Source organism: Leucoraja erinacea, chromosome 13, assembly GCF_028641065.1.
Source record: "Leucoraja erinacea ecotype New England chromosome 13, Leri_hhj_1, whole genome shotgun sequence".
In the NCBI taxonomy this organism is placed as follows: Eukaryota; Metazoa; Chordata; class Chondrichthyes; order Rajiformes; family Rajidae; genus Leucoraja; species Leucoraja erinaceus.
This window is the reverse complement of record NC_073389.1, coordinates 28,334,890-28,360,868: the sequence shown is the minus strand read 5'-3', so window position 1 is coordinate 28,360,868 and position 25,979 is coordinate 28,334,890. Positions and strand designations below refer to the sequence as shown.

At 44.1% G+C, this 25,979-nt stretch overlaps 1 protein-coding gene across 1 annotated transcript in view; it reads left to right on the top strand.

Annotated features, from left to right (window-relative positions):
- lamp1a (lysosomal associated membrane protein 1a) overlaps nucleotides 1-25,979 on the top strand; it is a 54,240-nt gene that overhangs the window by 1,341 nt on the left and 26,920 nt on the right. The window contains exons 2-5 of the mRNA XM_055644702.1: nucleotides 5,579-5,697; nucleotides 10,962-11,175; nucleotides 15,737-15,895; nucleotides 19,680-19,861. Of these exons, the coding sequence (XP_055500677.1) occupies nucleotides 5,579-5,697; nucleotides 10,962-11,175; nucleotides 15,737-15,895; nucleotides 19,680-19,861 (674 nt within the window). The remainder of the gene's footprint in view (nucleotides 1-5,578; nucleotides 5,698-10,961; nucleotides 11,176-15,736; nucleotides 15,896-19,679; nucleotides 19,862-25,979) is intronic.

The window sequence follows — 25,979 nt, the reverse complement described above, 5'->3', positions numbered from 1 at the left end:
ATGGGACTGGCTGCAGTTCCCAGATCCCTAGTGTCCCCGGGACTAGCTGTAGCGCCCAGGTCGCCTGCCCCGGGACTAGTAGTAGAGCGAGCCCGGGACGGAGCAGCCAGCCTTCTGTCCAGTAGCTACCCGCCAACCACCACCTACACCGGTTGCGCCTGTGCCGAAGGACACCATGACAGGCGGGCCGGCAGAAGGCGCTGAGGTGGTGGCCGGTTCCACTGTCCGGTCCCCAGCAGCCGCTCACAGTGATCCGAGCTACTTCCCTCCCCTGGCCAGACTCCCCACACATGATGTGAAAGAAACTCTTTCCCCCCCCCACCAGCAGCGCTGTCCTTTTACAGCCACTTCCCACTTTACAACCGCTTCCCATCAGCTGCCAGTCCTTCATTATGGTGGCTACTTTCCCAAGGCGGCATGAAGTGTAGATGGAGTCGATGGTGGGGAGGCTGGTTGGTGTGATAGATTGATAGACTGGGCTACATCCACAATTTTCTGCAATGTCGTGGACTTGGGCAGAGCTGTGACAAAACCAAGCTGTGAAGGATCCCAAAAAGATGCTTTCTATGGAGTGTCAGTAGATATAAGCAAGAATCATTGGAATCCTGCCGAACTTCCTTAGTCCGAGGAAGTGGAGGCATTTGTGTTTGTTTAGCCATAGCTTCATTTTGTTGGTCCGGGACAAATTGTTGGTGATATTGTTGATAATGCCTAGGTACTTGAAGCTCTTGACCATCATCATTTCAGCACCATTGATACTGATTGGGACATTCCTCCACCTTGATTTCGGAAGTGAATAATTAGTTCCTTCGACTTACTGACATTGCGTGTTTGTTGTCAAGACACAATGTTACTGAGCTTTCCATCTCCTTCCTTTACTCTGTCTCATTATTGTTTGATATATGGCCCACTACAGTGGTGTTAGAAAGGCTCAGTTAGAAATTGGCAAGTATGATGTTGTGAGAATTGCAGGGACATGGTTGCAAGAGGACCAGGGCTGGGATCTGAATATTTAGGGGTATACGTTTTATTGAAAAGACAGACAGGTGGGCAGAGGGGGTGATGTAGCTCTGTTGGTGAGGAATTAAATTTAGTCCCTTGGGTGACATAGAACCAGGAGATGTAGAGTCTGTATGGATAGCACTGAGGAATTGTAAAGGTAAAAAATACCGTAATGGTAGTTATCTACAGTCCCCCAAACAGTAGTCTGGATATAGGGTGCGTTGAATTGAGAGTTAAAAATTGGCATGTAGCAATGGTAATGCTACGGTGTTTATGGGAGATTTCAACACGCAGGTAGAATGGGAAAATCAGGTTGGTACTGGACCCCAAGAAAGGGAGTTTGTGGATTACCTCCGAGATGTATTCTTAGAGCTTGTGCTGGAGCCTACCAGGGAGAAGGCAATTCTGGATTTAGTGTTGTGTAATGAACCGGATTTGTTTGGGGGAAGGTAAAGGAGCCATTAAGGTATGATAGTATGATAAGTTTTAATCTACAACTAGACTAAATGGGACTCTTAGGTCCCTGTTACACAGGAGGCTTGGTCCCGCAACGCAATATTCCACCACTTACCCATAGCCCCCAACTGCACAAGCGCAGCTCATTTCCCCTTATCCCTAGCACTTTCTCCCCCTCCTCTTCACTCTCCTTTCCCCTCCCCATCCCTCCCTCGCGATGGCGCAGGAAGGGGCGGACCGTCCCGGCAGGAGAGTAGATCGATCTGCGTACATGTGTTTTTATAACGATTTGTAAACCTCACTAACTTTTACAATATACGACCGATCGGAATGAAACTTGGTGCACTTGCAGCACAGGAGAATGGTGAGCAAGCTGACGAAAAGTCGTAGCACTATCATGTACTGTTTTTTGCGCAAATAGAAAAAACGCGCAAAACGGATGAACACAAGATCAGAGTTTTAGTTATGTATAGATTTGAGAGGGGGAGAGGGAATCCAAAGTGTCAGTATTACAATTGAACTATGGAGCTGTGAGGGAGGAGCTGGCCAAAGTTGACTGGAAAGAGACCTAAGCAGGAATGACAGTGGAACAACAATGGCAGGTATTTCTGGGAATAATTCAGAAAGTGCAGGATCAGTTCATTCCAAAGAAAGATTCCAAGGGGAGTAGGGGCGACTGTGGCTGAGAAGGGAAGTCAGGAACAGTATAAAAATAAAAGAGAAAAAGTATAACATAGCAAAGATGAGAGGGAAACCAGAGTATTGGGAAACTTTTAAAGAGCAACAGAAGGTAATAAAAAAAATATCTTTCCACAGATATTGCCTGACATGTTAAAATATTTCCAATTTTTCTGTGTTTTGCATTTCAGATTTCCATAATGTTTTTGGAATTGCATTTATTCTAATATTGTCATGCATTTGCAATGCATATGCAGACTATGCAATCACCAGTTTTCGTTCAAATTTCGTTCAGACCAAAAGGTCTGAATGACAATAAACGAATCTAATCTAATCAGTGTCCCTGCTATTTGCTGACCTTTAGCCAAATTCAAACTTGTCTAGTGTGGATTTTCTAACAGGAACTCGCACGTCAGTGCTGGCATAATTCAGTTAGTGAGACTTTGCACTCACTAGAATCGCCCATGACAAAATCAGCTGATATGTGTAAGAATTGGTATGGGTGAGGTAGTGGCCCTGAAAAAAGCCAGGCTACAAAAAAAAATAACTTGCAGTTTAGCCATTTGGCAGAAGCTAAGAATGTTCTGCCATTCAAAAAATATTTAGAAAACCAATAATTAAATAATAATTTCTGGCTTAATTCTTTAAATGCTCAAAAGTATTAATAATTAAATAATCTAGCAAATCAAAAATGAATTGGTCTAATGGAGCTATTTCCCTTTCAATAGAAGTTAACTGAACTGATCCCTGCAGTTTTCCTCCATAGCGCATAAGGAATTATAGTCATTGTAGCCTCATAGAATAGTCAGTTGTTGCTTATTGTGACAAATACAAATGTTTTGCAGCCAAACCTGGCTACTAAAAGTACTTCAAGCTAGTTTTCAGTTTATTATTATTAGTTTTCAGAAAAGTCATGGATAAGACCACAGCTATTGGCTGAATTTGTAATCAGTACAAAGCTTTTATGCTCTTGAGAAAACAATGTACTATCCACCACAACCCTTGCTTCCTGAACTCTAACAGACAAACTGGAGTACACAAAAACGTCAGCCGCACAGACATTGCAAAATCCCTTCTGACCATTACTCCCTCTGTTAACTTGTTTTGCTTATACAAAATCCTCAACCTACTACACATTCTCCCATCTTACAATAACTTTTGTGCACATGTTTTTCCCTGTACTTTTAAATCTTCAAACCTGACAGACTCTTAAATGCTTCATTCTTGCAAAATACCTTTGGATATCTGTACAGGTACTATATGTTCAAATCATTTACGTTCTTGGAATAATGGTTTCTTTAAAACAGTGACGAAATTTACTGTGATTGCGGCGCATCTTAACCCGTTTGATCCTGTTCATTATTTCAAAGGTTTCAAATGTCTTTTATTGTCACCTGTACCAATTAAGGTACAGTGATATGCAAATTACCATACAGCCATATGAAAAAGGGAAAAACCCCATAAAAGTTAACATAAACATCCACCACAGCGGATTCCCCACATGCGTTCCTGACGGAAGGCAAAAAAGTCCAATCTTCTTCCTCTTTATTCTCCTGTAGCTGTCAGTTGAAGATGATGATCCCGCAGCCGGCAGTCGAAGCCCCCATATCGGGGTGATCGAAGCTCCCACCTCGGGGTGGTTGAAGCTCCTGTGGCTTGGAGTTCCTGAAGTTGGTCTCTGAGCAGAGACCGCAAGCTCCTTGATGTACCCACGGTTGGAGCTCCGAGGTTGATCCCTGGCAAAGGGATTGCGGTCTCTGTGATGTTAAAGTCCCGTAGGCTCCCCGCGGTAGAGCTCTCGAAAGTCGGTCTCCAGCAAAGGCCGCCAACTCCTGGATGTTAGGCCGCAGTGTGTACGGAGATACGATACGGAAAAAAATTGCATCTCCATCGAGGTAAGAGATTAGAAAAAGTTTCCCCTAAACCCTCCCCCACCCCCCACATAAAACAAGGTAAAGAACACTAAAAACATACATTTTACACATACTATTAAAACACAAAGAAGGAAGGGACAGACGGACTGTTGGTGAGGCAGCCATTGCTGGTGCCACCCGGTGGATTTGAATGCTTTGTTTCACATTATGCTTCCAGTATTCCAGTTTCTGCAGTTCTTTCATATACATACTTCAAAGTATTTTCTTTTGAGTATCTCATTAGCTTCTGTAGTGCAGTACTTGGAAGTATTATCTTCTGATAACTAATATTGTTGCATTGAAATAAAGATGGAGTTTGCTGGAAATACTCAGGTCAGTAAGCATCTGTTGGGAGAGAAACATTCAGGTCATGATCTTTCACCAGAACTTCAACTTGGAACATTAACTCTTGTTTCTCTGACATGGAAACATCAAGATGGATAATGTTATATGACTCCTGTTATTTTAGATGTAATGCAGGGTCTGATCAACGTTGTTTACCATTCCAAAGCATTTGAAATAAAAGCCGATAATCAGCAAAGTTTTTAAATTGCTGTTTTCTAAAGATAATTCACAGGCACTAACAAGTGTTCTGAATGTGGATGGACTTGAAGCACATCAGATTTTTTTTAGGAGGTTTTAAATTATTTTTATTTTTTTCTCTGAATTCATTCATAAAATGTGGGTGTTATGGACAAAGTGGTATTTATTCCCGTCAATAATTATTGTCAAGAGCATTGTGGTGAACAAGCTGCTTTCTTGAAACTTTGCATTCCATTTGTTGAAGGCACTCCCAACAGCATTGGGAATACCAATGACAATATTTTTTATTTCAGAATAGTGCATGACTTATTTGCAATACATTTTATAAATCATCCAAAATGTTGTCTTGGAGTGGGAAGGAACCTTTATATTTTATGGCATGGTAATCAAATGGATTGTCTGGGATATTATTGAGAACATTTTGCAGCTATAAAAAATATTGATCATATTCATTTCTAGAAGATGTAGGGTGCTGCTTATTGCATGCTGTTTATTTGGTTCCCTAGTTTGATAATAGTAGATTGCTGGGAATGGAGACACAAGAAACTGCAGATGCAGGAATCTTGAGCAAAACAAAATGCTGGAGGAACTCGGGCAGCATCTGGGAAGGGAATGGACAGGTGACCCTTCTTCAGACTGGAATGCCTAAATTAGTTCACAGATTGTGGCAAAGGGTAGTTTTTTGCCTGATTATCCATATTTTAAAGTAAGAGATATTTAAATCATTCAAGACAAAACATTAATGCGAAATAAAGAAATGCACTATTTCTTATTAATCCTTGTTAAAATATTAACTATTTCACATGAATTAAACTCTGCATTAAATATCTGCATATTTTGCAAAGGAATATTACAGGACCAGTTTTCTTTTAAAATTCCACTGCTCTTAAACCAAGAGTACACGGTCGATATAACTTACAATGTTTACTTTCCATTGATTTCAAACATAAATTTAACTAAGAAATTAACTAATCTTCTTTATGCAGGTTTTATACAGGTTATATTAACAAAGAGATTTGAGGTCAAAGATGCAGCAAAAATCTGTTTGCTAGCTGAATTCTCAGCTGACTTTTCTCTCAGCTATGAAACCACTGCGAGAACGAAGGTAAGTTATGTCCATTTTTCCTGTTTTAGAAAATCAGTTTTGCCCCAAGGGGCAAACTTTAATTGTCCTTTTTTTCTTTCTTGAGGAATTGGGATGACAAAGAAAAATAGACACACAATTAAGGTTTGCCCCTACCACACATAGCTTACACAAAAATATAGCAAAATATTACTTGGGGAATAGTATAAATTACTCATTTAGTTAAGAGATCAAGCAGATAGCTACTTTGTTAATATTTCAAAAGTAACTGAATTGACCTTTACTGGTTAATATTTAACATTGAATCAAGTGCTTAGCATGCAGAACTGAAATACCCTTTGACTCGTTTATCTTTAGAACATGTTAGCTCAGTTCAATAGCTATTTAGCACTTCAGTAGAAAATATTAGGAGGGAGAAAGCCTGAAAAGTGGTGGGGGGCACTAGAAAGCCTGGCAAGTGATAAGGGAACGAGGTTAGGAGCCATTAGGAGGTAGTGACCATAATAGGGTAAGTTTTAATCTACAATTTGAGAGGGGGAAGGGTAAATCGGAGGTGTCAGTGTTACGGTTGAACAGAGGACTATGGTGCCATGAGGAAGGAGCTGGCCAAAGTTGACTGGAGGTATGCCCTAGCAGGGATGACAGTGGAACAACAAAAGCAGTTGTTTCTGGGAATAATACAGAAGGTACAGGATCAGTTCATTCCAAAGAGGAAGAAAGATTCCAAGGGGAGTAAGGGGCGACCGTGGCTGAGAAGGGAAGTCAGGGACAGTATAAAAATAAAAGAGAAGTATAACGTAGCAAAGATGAGCGGGAAGCAAGAGGATTGGGTAATGTTTAAAGAGCAACAGAAGATAACTAAAAAAGCAATAGGGAGAGAAAAGATGAGGTACGAAGGTAAGCCAGCCAAGAATATTAAGGAGGATAGTAAAAGCTTCTTTACGTATGATAAGAGGAAAATATTGGTTGAGACCAAGGTTGTACCCTTGAAGACTGAAAAAATTAATTTATAATGGGGAACAAGGAAATGGCAGATGAGTTGAACAGGTACTTTGGATCCGTCTTCACTAAGGAAGACACAAACAATCTTCCTGATGTACTGTTTAAGAAGGAACTGCAGATGCTGGAAAATTGAAGGTAGACAATGGTGCTGGAGAAACTCAGCGGGTGCAGCAGCATCTAAGGAGCGAAGGAAATAGGCAATGTTTCGGGACGAAACCCTTCTTCAGACTTCAGGAAATGGTGTTGGCTCGACTGAAGGCTGATCAGTCGACTGAAGGCTGTATCCCAGGGTACTTAAGGAAGTGGCTCAAGAAATCGTGGATGCATTGGTGATCATTTTTCAATGTTCTATTGATTCAGGATCAGTTCCGGTGGATTGGAGGGTAGCTAATTTTATCCCACTTTTTAAGAAAGGTAGGAGAGAGCTATATTTAAGAGGGAGTTAGATGTGGCCCTTGTCCCTAAGGGGATCAGGGGGTATGGAGAGAAGGCAGATACGGGATACTGAGTTGGATGATCAGCCATGATCATATTGAATGGCAGTGCAGGCTCGAAGGGCCGAATGGCCTACTCCTGCACCTAATTTCTATGTCTATGTTTCTATGAGAGAGAAAACAAGGAATTATAGACCAGTTAGCCTGACATCGGTGGTGGGGCAGATGCTGGAGTCAATCATAAAAGATGAAATAGCGGCACATTTGGATAGCAGTAACAGCTTCGGTCCAAGTCAGCATGGATTTACGAAGGGGAAATCATGCTTGACTAATCTTCTGGAATTTTTTGAGGATGTAACTAGGAAAATGGACATGGGGGAGCCTGTGGATGTAGTGTGTCTGGACTTTCAGAAAGCATTTGATAAGGTCCCACATAGGAGATTAGTGGGCAAAATTAGGGCACATGGTGTTGGGGGTAGTGTGCTGACATGGATAGAAAACTGGTTGGCAGACAGGAAAAAAAGTAGGGATTAACGGGTCCCTTTCAGAATGGCAGGCCATGACAAGTGGGGTACTGCAAGGCTCGGTGCTGGGACCGCAGCTATTTACAATGTGCATCAATGATTTAGATGAAGGGATTCAAAGTAACATTAGCAAATTTGCAGATGACACAAAGCTAGGTGGCAGTGTGAACTGTGAGGAGGATGCTATGAGAATGCAAGGTGACTTGGACAGGTTGGGTGAGTGGGCAGATGCAGTTTAATGAGGATAAATGTGAGTTTTTCCACTTTGGTAGCAAAAACAATAAGGCAGATTATTATCTAAATGGTGTCAAGTTGGGAAAAGGGGAAGTTCAATGGGACCTGGGGATCCTTGTTCATCGGTCAATGAAAGTAAGCATGCAGGTACAGCAGGCAGTGAAGAAAGTGCATGTTGGCCTTCATAACAAGAGGAGTTTAGTATAGGAGCAAATAGGTCCTTCTGCAGTTGTACAGGGCCCTAGTGAGACCATACCTGGAGTATTGTGTGCAGTTTTGGTCCCCTAATTTGAGGAAGGACATTCTTGCTATTGAGTGAGTGAAGCGTAGGTTTACAAGGTTAATTCCTGGGATGGCGGGACTGTCATATGCTGAGAGAATGGAGCGGCTGGGCTTGGATACTCTGGAGTTTAGAAGGATGAGAGAGGATCTTATTGAAACATATGTGATTATTAAGGGTTAGGACACGCTAGAGGCAGGAAACGTGTTCCCGATGTTGGGGTTAGGGTTAGGGTCCAGAACCAGGGGCACAGTTTAAGAATAAGCGGTTAGCCATTTTGAAGAGAGTTGAGGAAATATTTTCACACAGATTTGTGAGTCTGTGGAATTTGCTGCCTCAGAGAGCGGTGGAGGCCAGTTCTCTGGATACTTTCAAGAGAGAGCTAGATAGGGCTCTTAAAGATAGCGAGTCAGGGGATATGGGGAAAAGGCAGGAATGGGGTACTGATTGGGGATGATCAGCCATGATCACATTGGCTCGAAGGGCTGAATGGTCTACTCCTGCACCTATTGTCTATTGTCTAAATGTCAGGACATTGGAGGCAGATTGTCCAAGTGATAGGTGGATACAGGTGAAGGGGGATTTGATTGCCAGATGGGTGGACAAATGGGTGGCAAGTGATGAAAAGTTCAAAAGGCTGTCGGAAAAAGAATAACGAGGAGTCAAATGTAGCGAGAGGTAGGGATGTGTGGATGGTATGGGGAATGGAGTAGTGGGAGAAATAGATGCGCACCGGAGTGGAGGGAGCACAGTAAGAGGGTTGAAGGGGGTACAAAGGAGTGGCGTGTTACCTTAAGTTGATTAATTCAATGTTCATACCATTGTGCTGCAAGCTATCATAATGGAATATGGGATGCTGTTCTTCCAGTTTGCGTGTGGCCCCACTCTGGCAATGGAGGAGGCCTAGTTCAGAACGATTTGTATGGGAAGCGAAGTTAAAATGGTTAGCAGGCCTTGTCAAACTGAGGGCAAGTGGCAAGATGGTCTCGCTGATGTACGCTTAGACTTGCCGATGGAAAGGAGGAGAAAACTTTTGTCAAACCCTTGTGCAAGAACAAATGTTTTATGAGTCTAGTTTTGATTTTTTGATTGTGGGAAAAGAAGCCCATGTTTCAAACATTTTGCAGTTCTATGATTGCGGAACTGAACTGGAAAATGCACACTGTGGAAGAGAAAAGAGAACAGATTGCCTGTGCACGAGAGCAATGAGTCAATGAGGATAAGAATAGGAGGGATTGAGCCATTGGTATTTGTAGAGGTGGTTTAGATGGAGTACATTTTGTTTTTGTTTCTGTATCTAATATTGCACTAGTAAAATAAACAAAAGGAACTGTCGATGCTGATTTATAAAAAAAGATCCAATGCTGGAGTAACTCAGCATCTCAAGCAGCATCTCTGGAGAACACGGATAGGTGACATTTCGCGCCAGGACACTGCTTCAGATGATTATAGTGGTAGCGGGACAAAATCTAGCAAGTGATAGGTGGATCCAAATGAGGGCGATTTTTGATTGGCAGATGGTTGGACAAAGGCGAGAGATGAAAAGACAAGGATAAGGATAAAAGATTCACAAACTGACGGCAGCGCAAGGAATAAAAGTGAAGGGGGGTGGGGGAGAAATGGATGCACATCCAGATGAGGCACAGGGAAGAGAGGGGGGGGGGGGGGGGGGGACGGAAAAATACGTAGGTTAGTTATCTAAAATTGGAGAATTCAATGTCCACACCACTAGGCTGTAAACTACCCAAGCAGAATATGAGGTGCTGTTCCTCCAGTTTGTGTATGGCCTCGCGCTGCAATGGGGAAGGCCCAGGAGAGAAAAGTCAGTATTGGAATTGGTGTTAAAATGGTAAGCAATCAAGAGATCCAGCAGGTATTAATAGACCTAACACAAGTGTTCAGCAAAACAGTTGCCAAGTCGATGCTTGGTCTCACCAATGTAAAGGAGGCCACATAGGGAGCACCAAATGCATAGATGAAGTTAAAGGAGGTGCACGTGAGCCTCTGTTTCACCTGGAAAATAATCCAGCATCTGATTGTTTGGATAGCTTGATAAACTGGCATATGACCCACTTGTTAGTTCAAAATGTGAGCCAGGGGTCTGTATTTCCAGCTGAGTGCGGGGCTAGTCAGGAGTTTTGGGTTTGCTCTGCCGGTTGGATGTGTGGGCAGAATTGTAATTCAGGAGCAGTGGCAGATTTGTAACAAGCTGGATTCGAAATCCTTGTGTATTTCACACTCCCTTTTAAACTTACCTGGTTGGACAGTTAATTTTTCTTAGAAAGGGAAATAAAAATGTTTTAGGTTGTTAATATGAGTACCATTCAATAGTCTAGCAAATCTGCTAGTCCAGTGCCACCGAAGTCCCAAGGATGCTGGATTATCTGGATATATATCTGGCGATGCAATGAATTAGTTGCATCCTGATCTGCCAAGATGTGTTAGCTGTAGCTAAATGAAAATTGGATATCTGAGCATTAGCTGTGCATTGAAACATATTTGCATTGTAGTCCAGCTGTGATATGAACAGTTGTATTATATTAATCAATTGAAGAATGATATCCATATTCATAGTTAAAAATGAAATATGTTAGAAGTAGAAAACAGTTCATTAATGTTTACTGCAGCAAAGAAATGTTGGTGAAATGTGCCAACGCAAGATTGAATTTATAAAAGTAAATGTGCAATAATAAACATACATGCACAAACAAATTTGGTCCAGTGGATTAAATCAACATTTAAGCAAAGTTATTGCTGAGTTATTTTAACCTTTTGAGAAAATGTTAAGCTTTTTTTTCTCTTTCTGTTCAGGCTGCAGCTTTGTTCTCCCTACCACAAGATGCACAAGAAAGCCCTCAAAGTAATTGTAATAACATGACTGCACCACTACTGGTAGTCAGCTTTGGGAATGGCCATTCTCTCAGCATGAATTTCTCAAGAAGCAACATATCATACAAGATGGAGGAATTGACTCTTGTCCTCAATATGAATGACAGTACATTATTTCCCAATTCAAGTAAAGTTGGTAAGTCTGTATTTGTGTTTGAGACTTCTCACAATTTACATTACTTGATCCCATGAAACCTTTTCTGCTTCACTAACTGCTTTGCCAATTTTTGTCCAGACTATCTTGTTATTTGTTTGCCGGAAACAACAGAGACTAGGGGGCGCTGCTCTGGCAGCAGCCATGTCAGCAGCGCGTCAGTTTTTTCAACCTTTTTTTATTTTTTAGTATGTTTTAAAGTATGTATTTTGTGTTTCTTTGTGCGGGGGGGTAAGGGGGAAACCGCTTTGGCCGCCTCCTCCACGGAGAGGCGAGTTTTTCCAGCTATTCACGCCTCCCCCGTGGCCTAACATCAAGGATCGGCGCGGCCTTTCCCGGAGTCACGCCAGGGGCTTCAGCGGCAGGCGCAGCGTGGACTTTCGGCGTTGAGTGGGTGAGCCCTCGCTGGAGGGGAGCGCTTCGTTTCGCTGGCCCGGGGCAGTCGGCAGCCTGAAGCCGCAGCCTGAAGTCGCGGTCTGCAGAGCTCCAGCTGGTGCGGCGTCTACAGCCCGGGATCCCTCGTGGGGGACCTGGGGGAAGTAGAAGCCATCACTGCCGGCCCGCGGCCAACCTCTACCGCGGGTCCGGCATGGACTTACCATCACCCCTGGAGGGGAGCTTCGACCATCGGCCCGGGTCTGCAGTGCTTCTGGCTGCGGCGGAGAATTTAAATCTCGACCGATCGGCCTACACCATCTTAAAGCCGCGGTCTCCGGTGAGGAAGAGCCGATCCTGGACTGACTTTGGACTCTGGTCCTGTCCACAGGGGGGAAATGGAGGAGGACTGGCCAAATTTTGTGCCTTCCACCACAGTGATGAATGCTGTGGTGATGTTTGTGTTACAGTTTTATTGTGGTTGTGTGTTCTTTATTATTGTACTGCTGCTGACAACCCAAATTTCCACTGACCCTGGTTGTGTGGCAATAAATTATATCTATCTATCTATCTATCTATCTATCTATCTATCTATCTATCTCTATTTGTCACCAGAACCTTCCTCTCCTGCTTTTGGCTCATTGAAGTCTCATGTCAGCTTACAATACGCTTGTCGGCATAGTTTTGTGTTTGAGAGTTTGTGCCTCACTAATTTGATTGAGTTTTTTGAAGTACCAAGAAGGTTACTGAAGTCAGGGCTGTAGAAGAAGTCTAAATGGACTTCAACTGGACCTTTGACTGCATTTTGCCTATGGCCTGCTAAATCCTTCCTGTCCATATCATGTATAGCATTGCTGGGGTGGTGGTGGAGGCAGATAGGATTGTGGCGTTTAAGAGGCTTTTAGATTGGCAGCTGGAAGTGCAGTGTATAGAGGGATTTAATTAGTGAAGTATGATTTTGACAAGCAGAATGCTAATTTTATATCGATCAACTTTCCCAATTTTCATGTTTATATTGAAGAACTTTGGTAGGTCATCTGGGATGGAAGCAAGTTTGGGATTAAAGTAGAAATTCTTATCCAGTTGGCTGTAATTTGATAAGTGAGTGCTTATAACAAAAGCTTAAAATATTTGAGAGAAATTAACTGGCTGGTTCTTGAGTCTTTCAAGTTTACAGAATTTTCAGAAGGAAGTAATGTTAATTAAGAATTATGTGAATATGTTTATGAATCATATAACCAGCAATCACCTGTACACCAGTTCTATCCTACATACTAGGACAATTTTTACAGAAACCAATTAACCTACAAATCTGCACGTTTTAGGAACGTGGGAGGAAACCAGAACACCCGGATAAAACCCACGCAGTCCCAGTCAGAATCAAATCCGGGTCTCTGGTGCTGTAAGGCGGAAACTCTACCACCGTGCCGCCTATTTTAGAGTTTAATTAATCGACATTAGGGTTCAAGTTTGACTTTGGGTGCTCCTGCGCAGAGTTTGCATGTTCTCTCTCTAACTGCGTCGGTTTTCTCCTGGTCAGCAGTTGGCTCCTGAGTGGCAGAATAGTTGATATCCATGTTGGAGAGAAAAGGTTGCAGAGAAAGGAAGGGGAACAAGATTCTTGGGAAAACTGTGAGAGCCAGCATAGACTTGATAAGCCAAACAGTAGCATCCCATACCATAAGCAGGGCTCGAAATTAACAGTTGCCCGGGTGCCAATGGCGACCTACAGTCTCGCCGGGCAACCTAAAAGCCGCGCCATTTTGCCCGGCTTGGCAAGCACCCCGGACACCTATCGTTTAATTCTGAGCGGGCCGCCTTCTCGATCTCTTTGTCTCTGTCTGTCACTCTCTGTCTCCGCCCGCCATCCGTATCCGGGTCTCCGCTCTCCGCTCGCTCCTCATCCGCCGGCACGGCCGGCTGCCTTACACTTGCGCACTACCGCAACCTGCACATCCTCCCCCTCCACATGCGCACAACCACGGCCAGCACATCATCGGCCATGGTTGTGCACATGTGCAGCCCTGCACATGCACACTGCCACGGCAACTGATCGGCGTCGGCCACTTTCTCCCTCCCATTGCATTGTGGGAGAACTGGCCGCCATTGCTGTCCAGTCGCCGCCTCACAACGACCGCTGAAAACGAACGCAGAATCACTCCCTGGAGCTGGAGTAACTCCCTGAAGTAACTCTTGCTTCTTGGTTTCGTGGTCCTCCAAAAATAATAGCCTATTGCATTTTATCTGTTTATTTATTGTGTGATATATGTGTGATATATATATATATATATCCTTTTATTTATATATTATAAATAATTCCTCGGGCACTGTCTGTTGAATTTGCACATTCTCCCTGCAAGCATGTGGGTTTCCTCCCACATCCCAAAAATGCATTAGATTTGTAGGTAAACTTGTCTGTAAAATTGCCCCTAATGTGTAGGGAGTGGTTGAGAAAAGTGGGATAACAGAACTTGTGTGAATGGGTAGACAAAAATGCAGGAGAAGCTCAGCGGGTGAGGCAGCATCTATGGAGCGAAGGAAATAGGCGATGTTTCGGGTCGAGACCCTTCTTCAGACTGATGTGAGGGTGCGGGGGGGCGGGAAGAAGAAAGGAAGAGGCGGAGACAGTGGGCTGAGGGAGAGCTGGGAAAAGGAGGAGAAAGCAGGGACTACCTGAAATTGGAGGTCAATGTTCATACCGCTGGGATGTAAACTGGCCAAGCGAAATATGAAGTGCTGCTCCTCCAATTTACGGTGAGCCTCACTCTGGCCATGGGGGAGGCCCAGGATAGAAAGATGGGATTAGGAATGGGAGTGGGAGTTGAAGTGCTAAGCCACCGGGTGATCAGGTTTGGTTATTGCGAACTGAGCAGAGGTGTTGGGCGAAGCGATCGGCAAGCTTACGCTTGGTCTCACCGATGTAGAGCAGCTGACACCTAGAGCAACGGATGCAATAGATGAAGTTGGAGGAGGTGCAGGTGAACCTCTGTCGCACCTGGAAAGACTGCTTACGTCCTTGAATGGAGTCAAGGGGGGAGGTAAAGCAAGAAGTGTGGCATTTCCTGCATTTGCAAGGGAAAGTGCCAAGAGGTTTGGGTGGGAAGGGACAAATTGACCAGGGAGTTACAGAGGGAGCGGTCTCTGCGGAAAGCCGAAAGGGGAGGAGATGGGAAGATGTGGCCAGTGGTGGGATCCCGTTGGTAGACAAAGCTGCAGAAAATCAGCGGTGAAGCAGCATCTATGGAGCGAAGGAATAGGTGACGTTTCGGGTTGAGACCTTTCTTCAGACTGATGTCGGGGTCGGGGGGGGGGCGGCGGGGGTCGGGAAAAATAATGGAAGAGCTGTGTGAGAGCTGGGAGTGGGAGGGGAAGGAGGGAGACAGCAAGGACTACCTGAAATTGGAGAAGCCAATGTTCATACCGCTGGGGTGTAAACATCACTTCGACCGAGCACATTATCGCACGTGTCATGCAAGCCATCTTAAATGACCACCTAAACTGCCATTTGGCAACCTAAAAAGCTGCCTAGGTTGCCCGGCTGGTAACAGGGAAAAAAAGTTAAGCCTGCTAAGGAGATATTAATGGTAGGGCTGAAGATGTCCTGGTTGGGTTGCTCCTGGGCCTGGCCAAGCTGGCCATCCGCGAGTCACGGCACCAGACGGCGGAGGGCTCTACCCGAGCCAGCTGCCTGGCCCTTTTCCGGGGTTACGTCCGTGCCCGGGTGGGATTAGAAAGGGAATGCATTTCGTTGTCTCTGTACTGTACACTGACAATGACAATTAAAAAATTGAATTGAATCTGAATAAGCCCTGTCTGTGGGCACCCTGAGGGAGTTCCGGGACCGCTGGGCTCCGCAGGGTGTTGAATGTATCCTCAATAAGGATTGTATCATAATTGTATAATAGTTTATTATGGATATATGTTTGTATTGTATTTATGGTGGTGGGTTCTGGCTTGTTTTATTGTAGTGTAAATATTATTTTTTAATAATTGAATAAATTTTTTGATTTAAAAAAAAGGGAAAAAAGGAGATATTAATATAATAGAAAATGTTGTACCTTGTAGTTACTTCTGCTGTTCAGTGTATTAACTCCTATTTTAGCAAATGTATTTATACGTGGCTATTTCAAATAATTTTATATTCATTGGCTGTTTTGGATCCCACCAGATTTGTTCAATACCGCAAGATCTTTAGACATCATTGCAAAATTGAATACAACATACACATGCTTGAGTGATTCTACTGTATCCATGGAGAATGTAAACATAACCCTGAGTAAGGTCCAATGGGAAGCACTTCCACCAGCTGCCAACTTCAGTAAAACGAGTAAGCTTTTCTGTTCTGACACATTGTAAAAGTATCAATTAAATTGTTTTGTATTGATAGTTGGAAATAGAATCGCATTGTATTAAAAAAAATAGGATGCAGATTGTACATTTTTGTATCTTTCCTGCCACTCAGGCAATGAAAATAAACAAATTCATTTGAAATTTGATGGCAAAAAGAACAGTAGAAGAAGACAAATTCATCCCATTTATCATATTCTGTTCTGCTTTCACACATTAATTGCAAGTTACTGCCGCAGGATGATCTGGAATTTCATAAACAATGAATTCATAGAACAATTAAGAGTAGAAATGTGTACGAAACTCTACAACAAACGGAGACAAATGTTTTCTGGAAAGGGAACAAACTAGTACCCACCTATCGAGTTTTTTTTTTTTTTTACCAACCCCCGCTTGACCTCCCTCCCCAATGCTGCACGGTTTGTCCTCAATAGAGGCCTTACATTTGTACCCCTGTGCTCATACCTCAATGTGTTCTGAACTTACCATTACGTCAAGCTTTTCTTCCTCTGCTTCTGGACCTATTATTTTTCCTAAGCGAGAAGCCCTCTCTCACCCGTGGTGATCCTTTCACAGAAGACAGGTTTGTGGTGGAAAGAAGATATTCTGGCTGGACCTCTGCTGTTTGTCATATATTTAAGTTACCTAGACGTAAATGTAGATGGGTTGGTGAGTAAGTTTGCTGACGAATCCCCAAAATTTGGAGGAGTTGCAGACAGTGAGGAATGCTGTCGACAGATACAGTGGGATATAGACCAGGTGCAGAAATGAGCGGAGAAATGGCAGATGGAGTTTCACCCGAGCAAGTGTGCATTGTGGGAGGTTATAATAAGGAGAGAGTATACAGCTAAGGGCAAGACCTTTAACAACATTGATAAGCAGAGGGATCCTGGAGTCCAAGTTCATAGGTCGCTGGAGGTGGGAGCAAGAGTAGATAGGTGGTTAAGAAGGCTTATGGTATGCTTGCTTCTTTGCTAGGGGCATTGAAGTCAGAAAATTATGATGCCGCTCTACAATTATGGTTAGGTCACATTTAGTAAGTAAGTAAGTAATATTTATTTATATAGAACTTTTAAACAAAATCACTTTGAACCAAAGTGCTTTACAGAGATTGATTAAACTAATTGAATAGATTAAATGTCAATAAATCCATAAAAAATAAAAAAGACACAGAACAGTACACTATAGAAATCAACAAGAAACGTCCCCCACAGCAGAATTCACTGTGAGGGAAGGCCTCCTCAGCCAACCCGGTGTTTTCAGGCCCTCTTGCCGCGAAGCTGGATCATCGGCGTCGGGTGAACATTCTTCAGCGGCTTGAACTGAAGCGGCCGCTTCCTCCCCGAAGACTGCATTCTCCAAAGTTTGGAGTATTGTGTACAGTTCTCGTCACCCCATTGCAGGAAGGACGTGAAAGCTTTGGAGTGAAGGTGGGAAATCTGTGGAATTATTTGCCACAGAAGACTGGAGGCCAAGTCAATTGATATTTTTAAGGCAGAGATAGATACATTCTTAATTAGTACAGGTGTCAGGGGTTATGGGGAGAAGGCAGGAGAACAGGGTTGGGAGGGAGAGAGATCAGCCATGATTGAATGGTGGAGTAGACTTGATGGCCTGAATCGCTTAATTCTGCTCCTATCACTTATGATGTAATGAGAGCGCAGAAGTTTACCAAAATGCTTCTTGGATTTGAGGAATTCAACTACAGGGAGAGGTTGGATAGACTTGTATTGTTTTCTCTGGATTGTTGGAAATTGAGGAAAAACTCTAGTAGTATGTAAAATTATGAGAGGCATAAATTGGATGGACAGAACCTTTTTCCCAGGGTTCCCTTATGAACATAATTCCAAGGGTAGTGGTGGAGGCAGATATGATAGTGGTCTTTGAGATAGGCACATGAAAATATTAGAAGGCAATGGATCATGTACAGGCAGGTGAGATCAGTTTAATTTGGTATCATGTTTGGCACAAACACTGTGGGCCAAAGGACCTGTTCCAATGCTGCACTGTTCTATGAGAACAGTAGAGCACAAGAAGGTTACAGAGGAGGTTTATCAGATAGCTGCCTTTCTCCCAGGGTGGAAATGTCCAACACCAGGGGACATTGGATGAGAGGGGGGGAGTTTTAAATGGAGGTGTGCAGGACACCTGTCCCTACACCCCCCTCTCTTGCATACATCCAGGGACCCCAACAGCCCTTCCAGGTGACACAGATTAATGTGCATCTCTTTAAAGATCATCTATTGCATTTGGTTCTTCTGATGTGGCATCCTTTACATCGGCGAGGCCATGCATAGATTAGGCGGTCGTTTAACTGAACACTTGTGCTCAGCCTGCCAAGGCCTGTTAGATCACCCGGTTGCTAACTGTTTTGACTCCCTTTCCCATTCCGACCTTTCTGTCCTTGATCACCTCTAATGCCAGAGTTAGGCCACATGCAAACTGGACGAACAGCCCCTCATTCTGCTTGGGTAGCAAACAACCTAAAGGTATGAACGTTGAATGCACTCCACAGATGCTGCCTTACACACTGAGTTTCTCCAGCACATTATTTTGCTCAGTTTCTCCATCCTACGAGAAACTAATAAAAGTGTAGGATCTTGAATACAGGTTCACATGTTTGGCAAGTGCCTGTAGAAGCTGCAAACAGATGGGTGGGTGACTGGTGTGTTGTCCTTTATTGCAGAGGGGATGGTGAGACTCATTGGGACCTTTGAGTTCCATTTTCAGGTGCATGCACAATGAAGAATACATTGCCTAAAACACACTGATAAAAAGCCATTATGGGATTTTCCTTTGAAAGAAATTAAGTTAGATTTGTCTTTGTTTGCTGAGAGATGAAAGATTATCTAATTGGGATCAGAAAGATTCTGTGAGGAATTAACAATGTACAGGCCGAGAGGCTGTTTTCTCTAATCTAGGACACATTCCTGCAGCCTAATTGTCTCCCATTCATGATTGAAAGAAGGAGAAATTTCTTGGAGTAGAAGTTTTATATCTTGGAATTCTCTACCTCAGAGATATTGATGATCAGTCATTAAGTATTTTCAAGTTTGAGATCAAGACTGGAGATTGGATGTGCAAAATGAACTTAGCTGCAGAATGTTCCTTGTTGATATGCTTGGGGATTGCAGGGCTGTGGACAGGAATCCTGTTTCTTTATTTGCAATTTTGGTTTTAATGTTTTTGAACTGTTTTTAGTTTTGATTATTTGCTGTATTGTTTACTCTGAATGTTTAATGCCTTTCTTAAAAAAAGTTCCCTAACAGCTGTTAATGTTTTAAAGGGATGGGGAATCTTCACTGGAATATTGACACCCCTTCTTTCTAACATAGAAAATAATAAATAGGTCAACTTGCCTCAATTCAGAGTAAGAATAGAGAATGTGTGGATACAGGTTTGCTTGCAGTGAAATATTTTAAATATAGTCCATTTAATCAAAGGAAAAGTTGCTACAAACTCAAAGGGAAATGTGTAATTGGAAGTAAGAATATGCCTCACCAGGAGTTGAATCCATTAGGAACAAGAATGAGACTGTATAAAGCTTGCTTTACAGATCCTTTATTTGTTAATTTATTAATTCTACACTCGTGGTAATAGGCATTTGCAGTGGGATCAATGAATAGTTCTCAAAATTTCCTAAGTATAAGTATATTGCTGTTAGATGACAATGTTTTTCTGTTAGTTAGGATGGAAACCTGTATCTAAGGCTTTATTTTGATTTTTGTAAAGTCCATGTTTACATCAGAGCATTTTTTTTAAAGAGACGGAATGCCCTGCTGATGTGTCTACCTCTGCACCACCCATCACCCTGGCTCCAACGACTGCAACACCTGTAATACAGAATCCCATTCAAGGAAAATATAACCTATCCAATAACAATGTGACCTGCTTTCTTGCTGCGATGGGACTGCAGATTAATGTTACACAAATGACTGGCAATAAGGTAACACATTTGAATCTTTACACTTCAAGTGTACACATCACTTTATAGATTCATAAAGCATGGGAATAGGCCCTTCAACCCAACTCATCCTTGCCAACCAAAATGCCCCATTTAAGCTGGTCCCATTTACCTGCGTTTGAACCACATCCCTCTAAACTTTCCTGACAATGTACCAGTCCAAATACAGTGCCCTCCATAATGTTTGGGACAAAGACCTATCATTTATTTATTTGTCTCTGTCCTCCACCATTTGAGATTCGAAATAGAAAAAAACACATGTTAAAGTGCACATTGCCAGATTTTAATAAAGGCCATTTTTATACATTTTGGTTTCACCATGGATAAATTACAGCTGTGTTTATACAGAGTCCTCCTATTTCAGGGCACTATAATCGGGCATGAGATTTTTCCGCGGAAATCCGGGGATTCTGATTATTCGGTAACGAGGAAAAAAAAGAAAAATCGGGTTTAAAAAAATAATTAAAAAAATTAAAAATAGCCGCTTTCAATGGCTTTCCGCTTTAGCGTCACGGCATCGTCAGGTCCGCGTCAGCTCGAGCTGGGCCAAGATGGCGCCCGCTGGCGGGAGAGCGGCTGAGGTAAATGGTGGTGGCGAAAGGGAACCAGGACCGCAGGGCAGAGGGTTCAGCCTCATCCGCGGCCCCAGTCTGGGTGGCAAGTGGGAGCTGCTGCTGCAGCCGGTTCTGCTGCTGCTCTCCTGGGGTTGGACGGACATGGACGTTGCGCTGCACTACCTCCCCCCCCCCCACCCCGCTCTCTATCCCTCCCCTAGTATTACTCTCCCTTTACACCCCCCCACTCCCTCCCCTAGTACAACGCTCTCCTTCCCCCCCCCCCCCCCCGGTACAATTCTCCCCGTACCCCTACCACACTCCTTCCCCTGGTACAAAGCTCGCCTTACCTCCCTCCCCTGTACACCTCTCCCCTTACCCCCACTCCCTCCCCTAGTACAACACTCCACTTCCCCCCCCCCCCCCCCCCCCCCCCCCCTCATCCTCTAGTACAACTCTTCCCTTACCCACCCCTTGGTACAACTCTCTCCTTATACCCCCCCCCCAACTCCCTCCCATGGTACAACTTTCAATCCCCTCCACTCACCTGGTACAACAAAAAGGGAGTCTGTGTTGAGACTTGGCATCCCATGAAAGATAATGGGAATACATAGCATCCTTCTAGTATATGACTTGCTACAGTGCTAAAATAAAGAACTGTGTCATTTGAAAAACAAAAGCATTCAAGAGTTTGTATGTCAAAGACACTACAATGTTCTTTCTTTTTACCTGATTCAATCAGGTAAAATACGTTACGGTATAATTTAAAAAAATTACAGTATTATTAAGGGTTAACAGGCAAGGAAATGGTGGCGTTTCAAGGTATAATTATCAAAAATTATTTGCATAAAGACTGTCATCTTCCTATTTTTAATGTTTTTTCCTGTCTCATGCCTGTATAATATTTGATTTGATTTAATTTAACAACAATTATTTTTCCCTTAGTCATACAAAAATAAAAAACACAAAACACTGAACACAGTAGTCCACAACACAAAATTCCCCACAGCAGCACCAAAGTTCCCCACTGTGAGGGAAGGAACCAAAGTCCAGTCAACCTCTTCGCCGATGTTCCCTAATGCTCACCCGTGGTCGGGGCTTCCCGAGCACCCTCTAGACGCCGCTACGGGTGGCCCGATGTTCAGGCCCTCTCGTCGGCCACCTTCCACCGGAGTCCGCGGCTCCCGATGTCCACAGGCCACGCAGGGCGGAGATTCGCGCTGGCGACCCCCGGTAAAGGGTTCCAGGACTCCGTGATGTTAAAGTCAGCGCCGCCCGCGTTTGGAGCTCCGCACTCACAGCTCTGCGATGTTGGAGCAGCGGCCCAGTACTCCGGAACTCCAAGCGGCGATCCCAGGAAGGTCTCGCCCGCTCCGTGACGTTTCCAGCGCCTCGCCGCTGCTGCTGAAGCTCTGGTCTGGTCTGGCCTCAGCACTTCAACTCCTCCTCCCACTCCGAATCCGACCTCTCTGTCCTGGGTCTCCTCCATGGCCAGAGCGAGCAACAGCGGAAATTGAAGGAACAGCACCTTGGGGAGTCTGCAGCCTGCGGGCTTGAACATTGAATTCTCCCAATTTTGTTAGCCCTTGCTGCCTCCTCCCTTCCTTAGCCCTCGGGCTGTCTCCTCCCATCCCCCAGCCCTCGGGCTCCTCCTCCTTTTTCCTTCCTTCTCCCCGCCACCCCTTATCAGTCTGAAGAAGGGTTTTGGCCCGAAATGTTGCCTATTTCCTTCGCTCCATAGATGCTGCTGCACCCACTGAGTTTCTCCAGCTTTTTTGTGTACCTTTGATCTTCCAGCATCTGCAGTTCCTTCTTGAACACAATGCTCAAAACATACTGCTAAAGCTAAATAAATGGTCAATTCTTGAATGGCCGTCAATCACCCGATCTGAACTCAATTTAGCATGCCTTTTATATGCTGAAGATAAAACTGAAGGGATCTAGCCCCCAAAACAAGCATTAGCTAAAGATGGCTGCAATACAGGCCTGGCAGAGCATCACCAGAGAATACACCCAGCAGCTGGTGATGTCCATGAATCGCAGACTTCAAGCAGTCATTGCATGCAAAGGATATGCAACAAAATACTAAACATGACTACAGGTGCACAACCTTTTATCCGAAATTCCAGAAACCGAAAAGCTCCGAAAATAGGACATTTTCGGTCCTGGAAAAAAGGGAGGGTATATTGCCCGGGAGAGTAGGAATCCCTAGACCTAGTACAGTGAGTGTCCACCGAGGGTCGCCCGGAGAGGTTCCGCGGTCACCTCTCCGGGTGACCCTCGGTGGACGCTCACCGAACTAGGTCTAGGGATTCACAAAAATGCTGGAGAAACTCCGCGGGTGCAGCAGCATCTATGGAGCGAAGGAAATAGGTAACGCTTCGGGCCGAAACCCTTCCTCAGCCTGCCCTATCAGTCTGAGGAAGGGTTTCGGCAAAGGGAGGGGAGAGAAGGGAAAAGAGAGAGGAAGGATCTGCCGGACATGCTGTGTGTGTGTGTGTTTGGCGGAGTTTGAGGAGAGAAGAAGGGAAGGGAGGGAGAGGTCCAGCGGCGGGAACGGATGCTTGGGTCCGGGCGTGAGCTGAGTCCGAGGTTTGTAAACGTTGCTGCAACCCCCGGCCCGGCCCTCCGTGTATTGTTCACCGCGTCTTCCTGGAGAGAGGGGGGAGGGCGGGAGCCGGGGCTGTGTGCGTGAAGCATGGTGACTAGAGGGACGGGAGAGCTGCCCCGGGAGCGTGAGGGCACCTCCCCCTTCTCCATTCCCCCTCACACCCCCCTCCCCATCTACCTCTTTCTTCCCCCTCTACCTCTCTACTCTCTCTCGGCCCGCAGCGATCTGCCGGACATGCTGTGTGTGTGTGTGTGTCTGTGTGTGTGTGTGTTTGTGTTTGTTTGGCGGAGTTTGAGGGGAGAAACGCCGGCACTAAGATCGAGCGAACGCGCAGACAGAACAAACAAAAGCAACGATCATAGGTCGGAATAGGTGACCAAAGATCTTTGTAGGTGACATTTCAGGTCGGGACCCCTCTTCTGACTGACTCAAGGGAAAGAGGAGCAAGAGCTATGGACGGTACTAAGGACAAGTGAATGGAAGATATGCCGATATCCTATCCCTTGACTATCAGTCTGAAGAAGGGTCTCGACCCGAAATGTCTACCAACGCCGCTCTATGAACGTTGCTTTCGTCCGTCTGTCCACGCTTTCGCTCGCTCTTGGTGCCGGCGCTTCTCCCCTCATGGTAGCTATTGAAAAAGTCGAAAACAGTGATGCAGCCTGATCCGCTGATTTACTCCAGCCTTTTGTGTCTGTCTTCGGTTTAATCAGCATCTGCAGTATGTGTCGTTTAAAAAGTACAAGGCGTGTGCCGTTTAAAAAGGAAGTGATAAAAAACATTTAAAACATTTAACAACACCTAAACTGTTCCCCCGCAACGCTGCGAGAGGCATAACTGAAGTCGGGTCGGGGTTACTGAAATGATGGAGGTTACGCTCCGGTGCGGACTACGCGTCAGTTCATTGTATTTCGCAGGAGTGGACCATCTTGCGCGCTATAAGATCTTTGCTTCAATTGATTTGATTACTCTAGCTCGGGGGCCCCCTTAGGCGCGGGGCCCAATTGGGAGAAATAGGTCCTATCGACTAAAGGCCGGCCCTGATTGGGTAACTGCCGGGATCGAGGCGCAAACTCGCGACCTTGCAGCCACGAGCCGAGCACTCTACCACTGAGCCACATTGTCCCAAACATTATGGAGGGCATTGTTTTTTAAATGTTGTACCTGCCTCAGTATTTCCTCTGACAACTATTTTCATATACCCACCACCTTATGTGTGAAAGTGTTGCTCTGCGGGTTCCTGGTAAATCTTTCCTCACTCACCTTAAACCTACGCTCCCTAGTACTTGCTTCTCCCACCCTAGGGAGAAAAAGACAGTGCATTTACCTTATCTATTCTTTATTTTATATACCTCTATATAAGATTACCCCTTAGCCACCTACACTCCAAGGATTAAAGTCCTAGCCTGCCCAGCCTCCCCTATAACTTAGGCTCACGAGTCATGGCAACATCCTTGCAATTCTTGTCTGTACCCTTTATATAGCTTTAAACCATCTGGGTCAGGTTCTGCAGGTAAGTACATGTGTTTAGAGACCACAGATGCCGATTTTAGGCAAGCATCAATTTACTCCATTAATGTTGGAGAATGGCCTGCTCCCACTTTTATTGTTTCAGTTTTTATTGGATAAACCTGAACTAACTGTTCTACCATCTCTTTCCTACATGACCTTTCTCCTCTTCCTAAGTGGAATGCTCATATTTCCCAATGGCATAGGAGGCAGTAATTCCGCCCATTTAATCCTCCTTTTTTTCCTGTAACCTATCGTTTCTCACTTACCAACAGCACATCACCTCTGATTCTCTCATTGCCCACTAAGGGGAATTAATCTACTAAAAACAACAATTTGGAATGAATGAAGAAATGCAAAATCCTACTATGTAGATTGATTTATCGTAAACTTATTTTGAGCAGAAAGGAGGAATTTGTTGCTAAACCTATTATTTGATGCCTCAGTTCTTTTGAAATGTGTTTTGAGTGTTATTTTTATTGGAAACATTTGCCAACTGTCTTTTTATATTAAGCTCCTTGTTTGCTTGGCTCACTAAATACATTTCTGAGTAGATAACTTGGTAATCATTTGGAATAATTCAACTTAAAGCACTTTTTAACATGCAAATATTTTTAGCTTTTACAGAGCAGAATTAGTGTAACAGAATTAGAATTCAAATACAAATTGTCTTTTAAGCATTCAATTCCATTTTTTACAACAAAGCATTTAGTACATAATTTGTTGCTCAATGGTTGCACTGATCTGAGTGCGAAAGTGCTAGATACATCCTAAATCCACATATTTGAGCATATAATCAAAAGGCAACATGTGGGGGAAAACTGTTCCTCCAAGTGGTTAGGACTTGGAATGCATGTTTCAATGGGATTTGAGAAACAGATTTTGCTGTAGCATTCAATAATGAATTTGAGAAATATTTAAAATAAGAAATATCAGAATGTATTGAAGTCAAAAGTCATAGTCATACAGCACAGAATCAGGCCCTTCAGCCCAACTTGCCCATACAGACCAAAATACACTCGTCCCACCGCATTGGGCCAATAGCACTCTAAAATCCCCTCTCAGCTTAAACCTATGTCCCCTGGTTCATGATTCCTTTACTCTGTGGAAAAGACTGCATTTACCCTAATCTCTTCCACTCATGATCTTATACACCTCTATAAGATTACCCGTCATCGTCCTGATTTCTAAAAAATAAAGTCCTAGCCTGCCAACCTCTCCTTATAGCTCAGGTCCTCCAGTGTTGGCAATCTCCTCTGCACTCTTTCCAGTATGACAACCACACAGAGTGACCAAAAACCTGAACACAATACTCCAAATGCTACATCACTCATGAAGATGGGCTCTGACCTGTCGTGTCTCACAAATCTGAGTTTTTCGAAGATGTGATCAAAAAGGTTGATGAGGGCAGAACTTTCAATGTGGA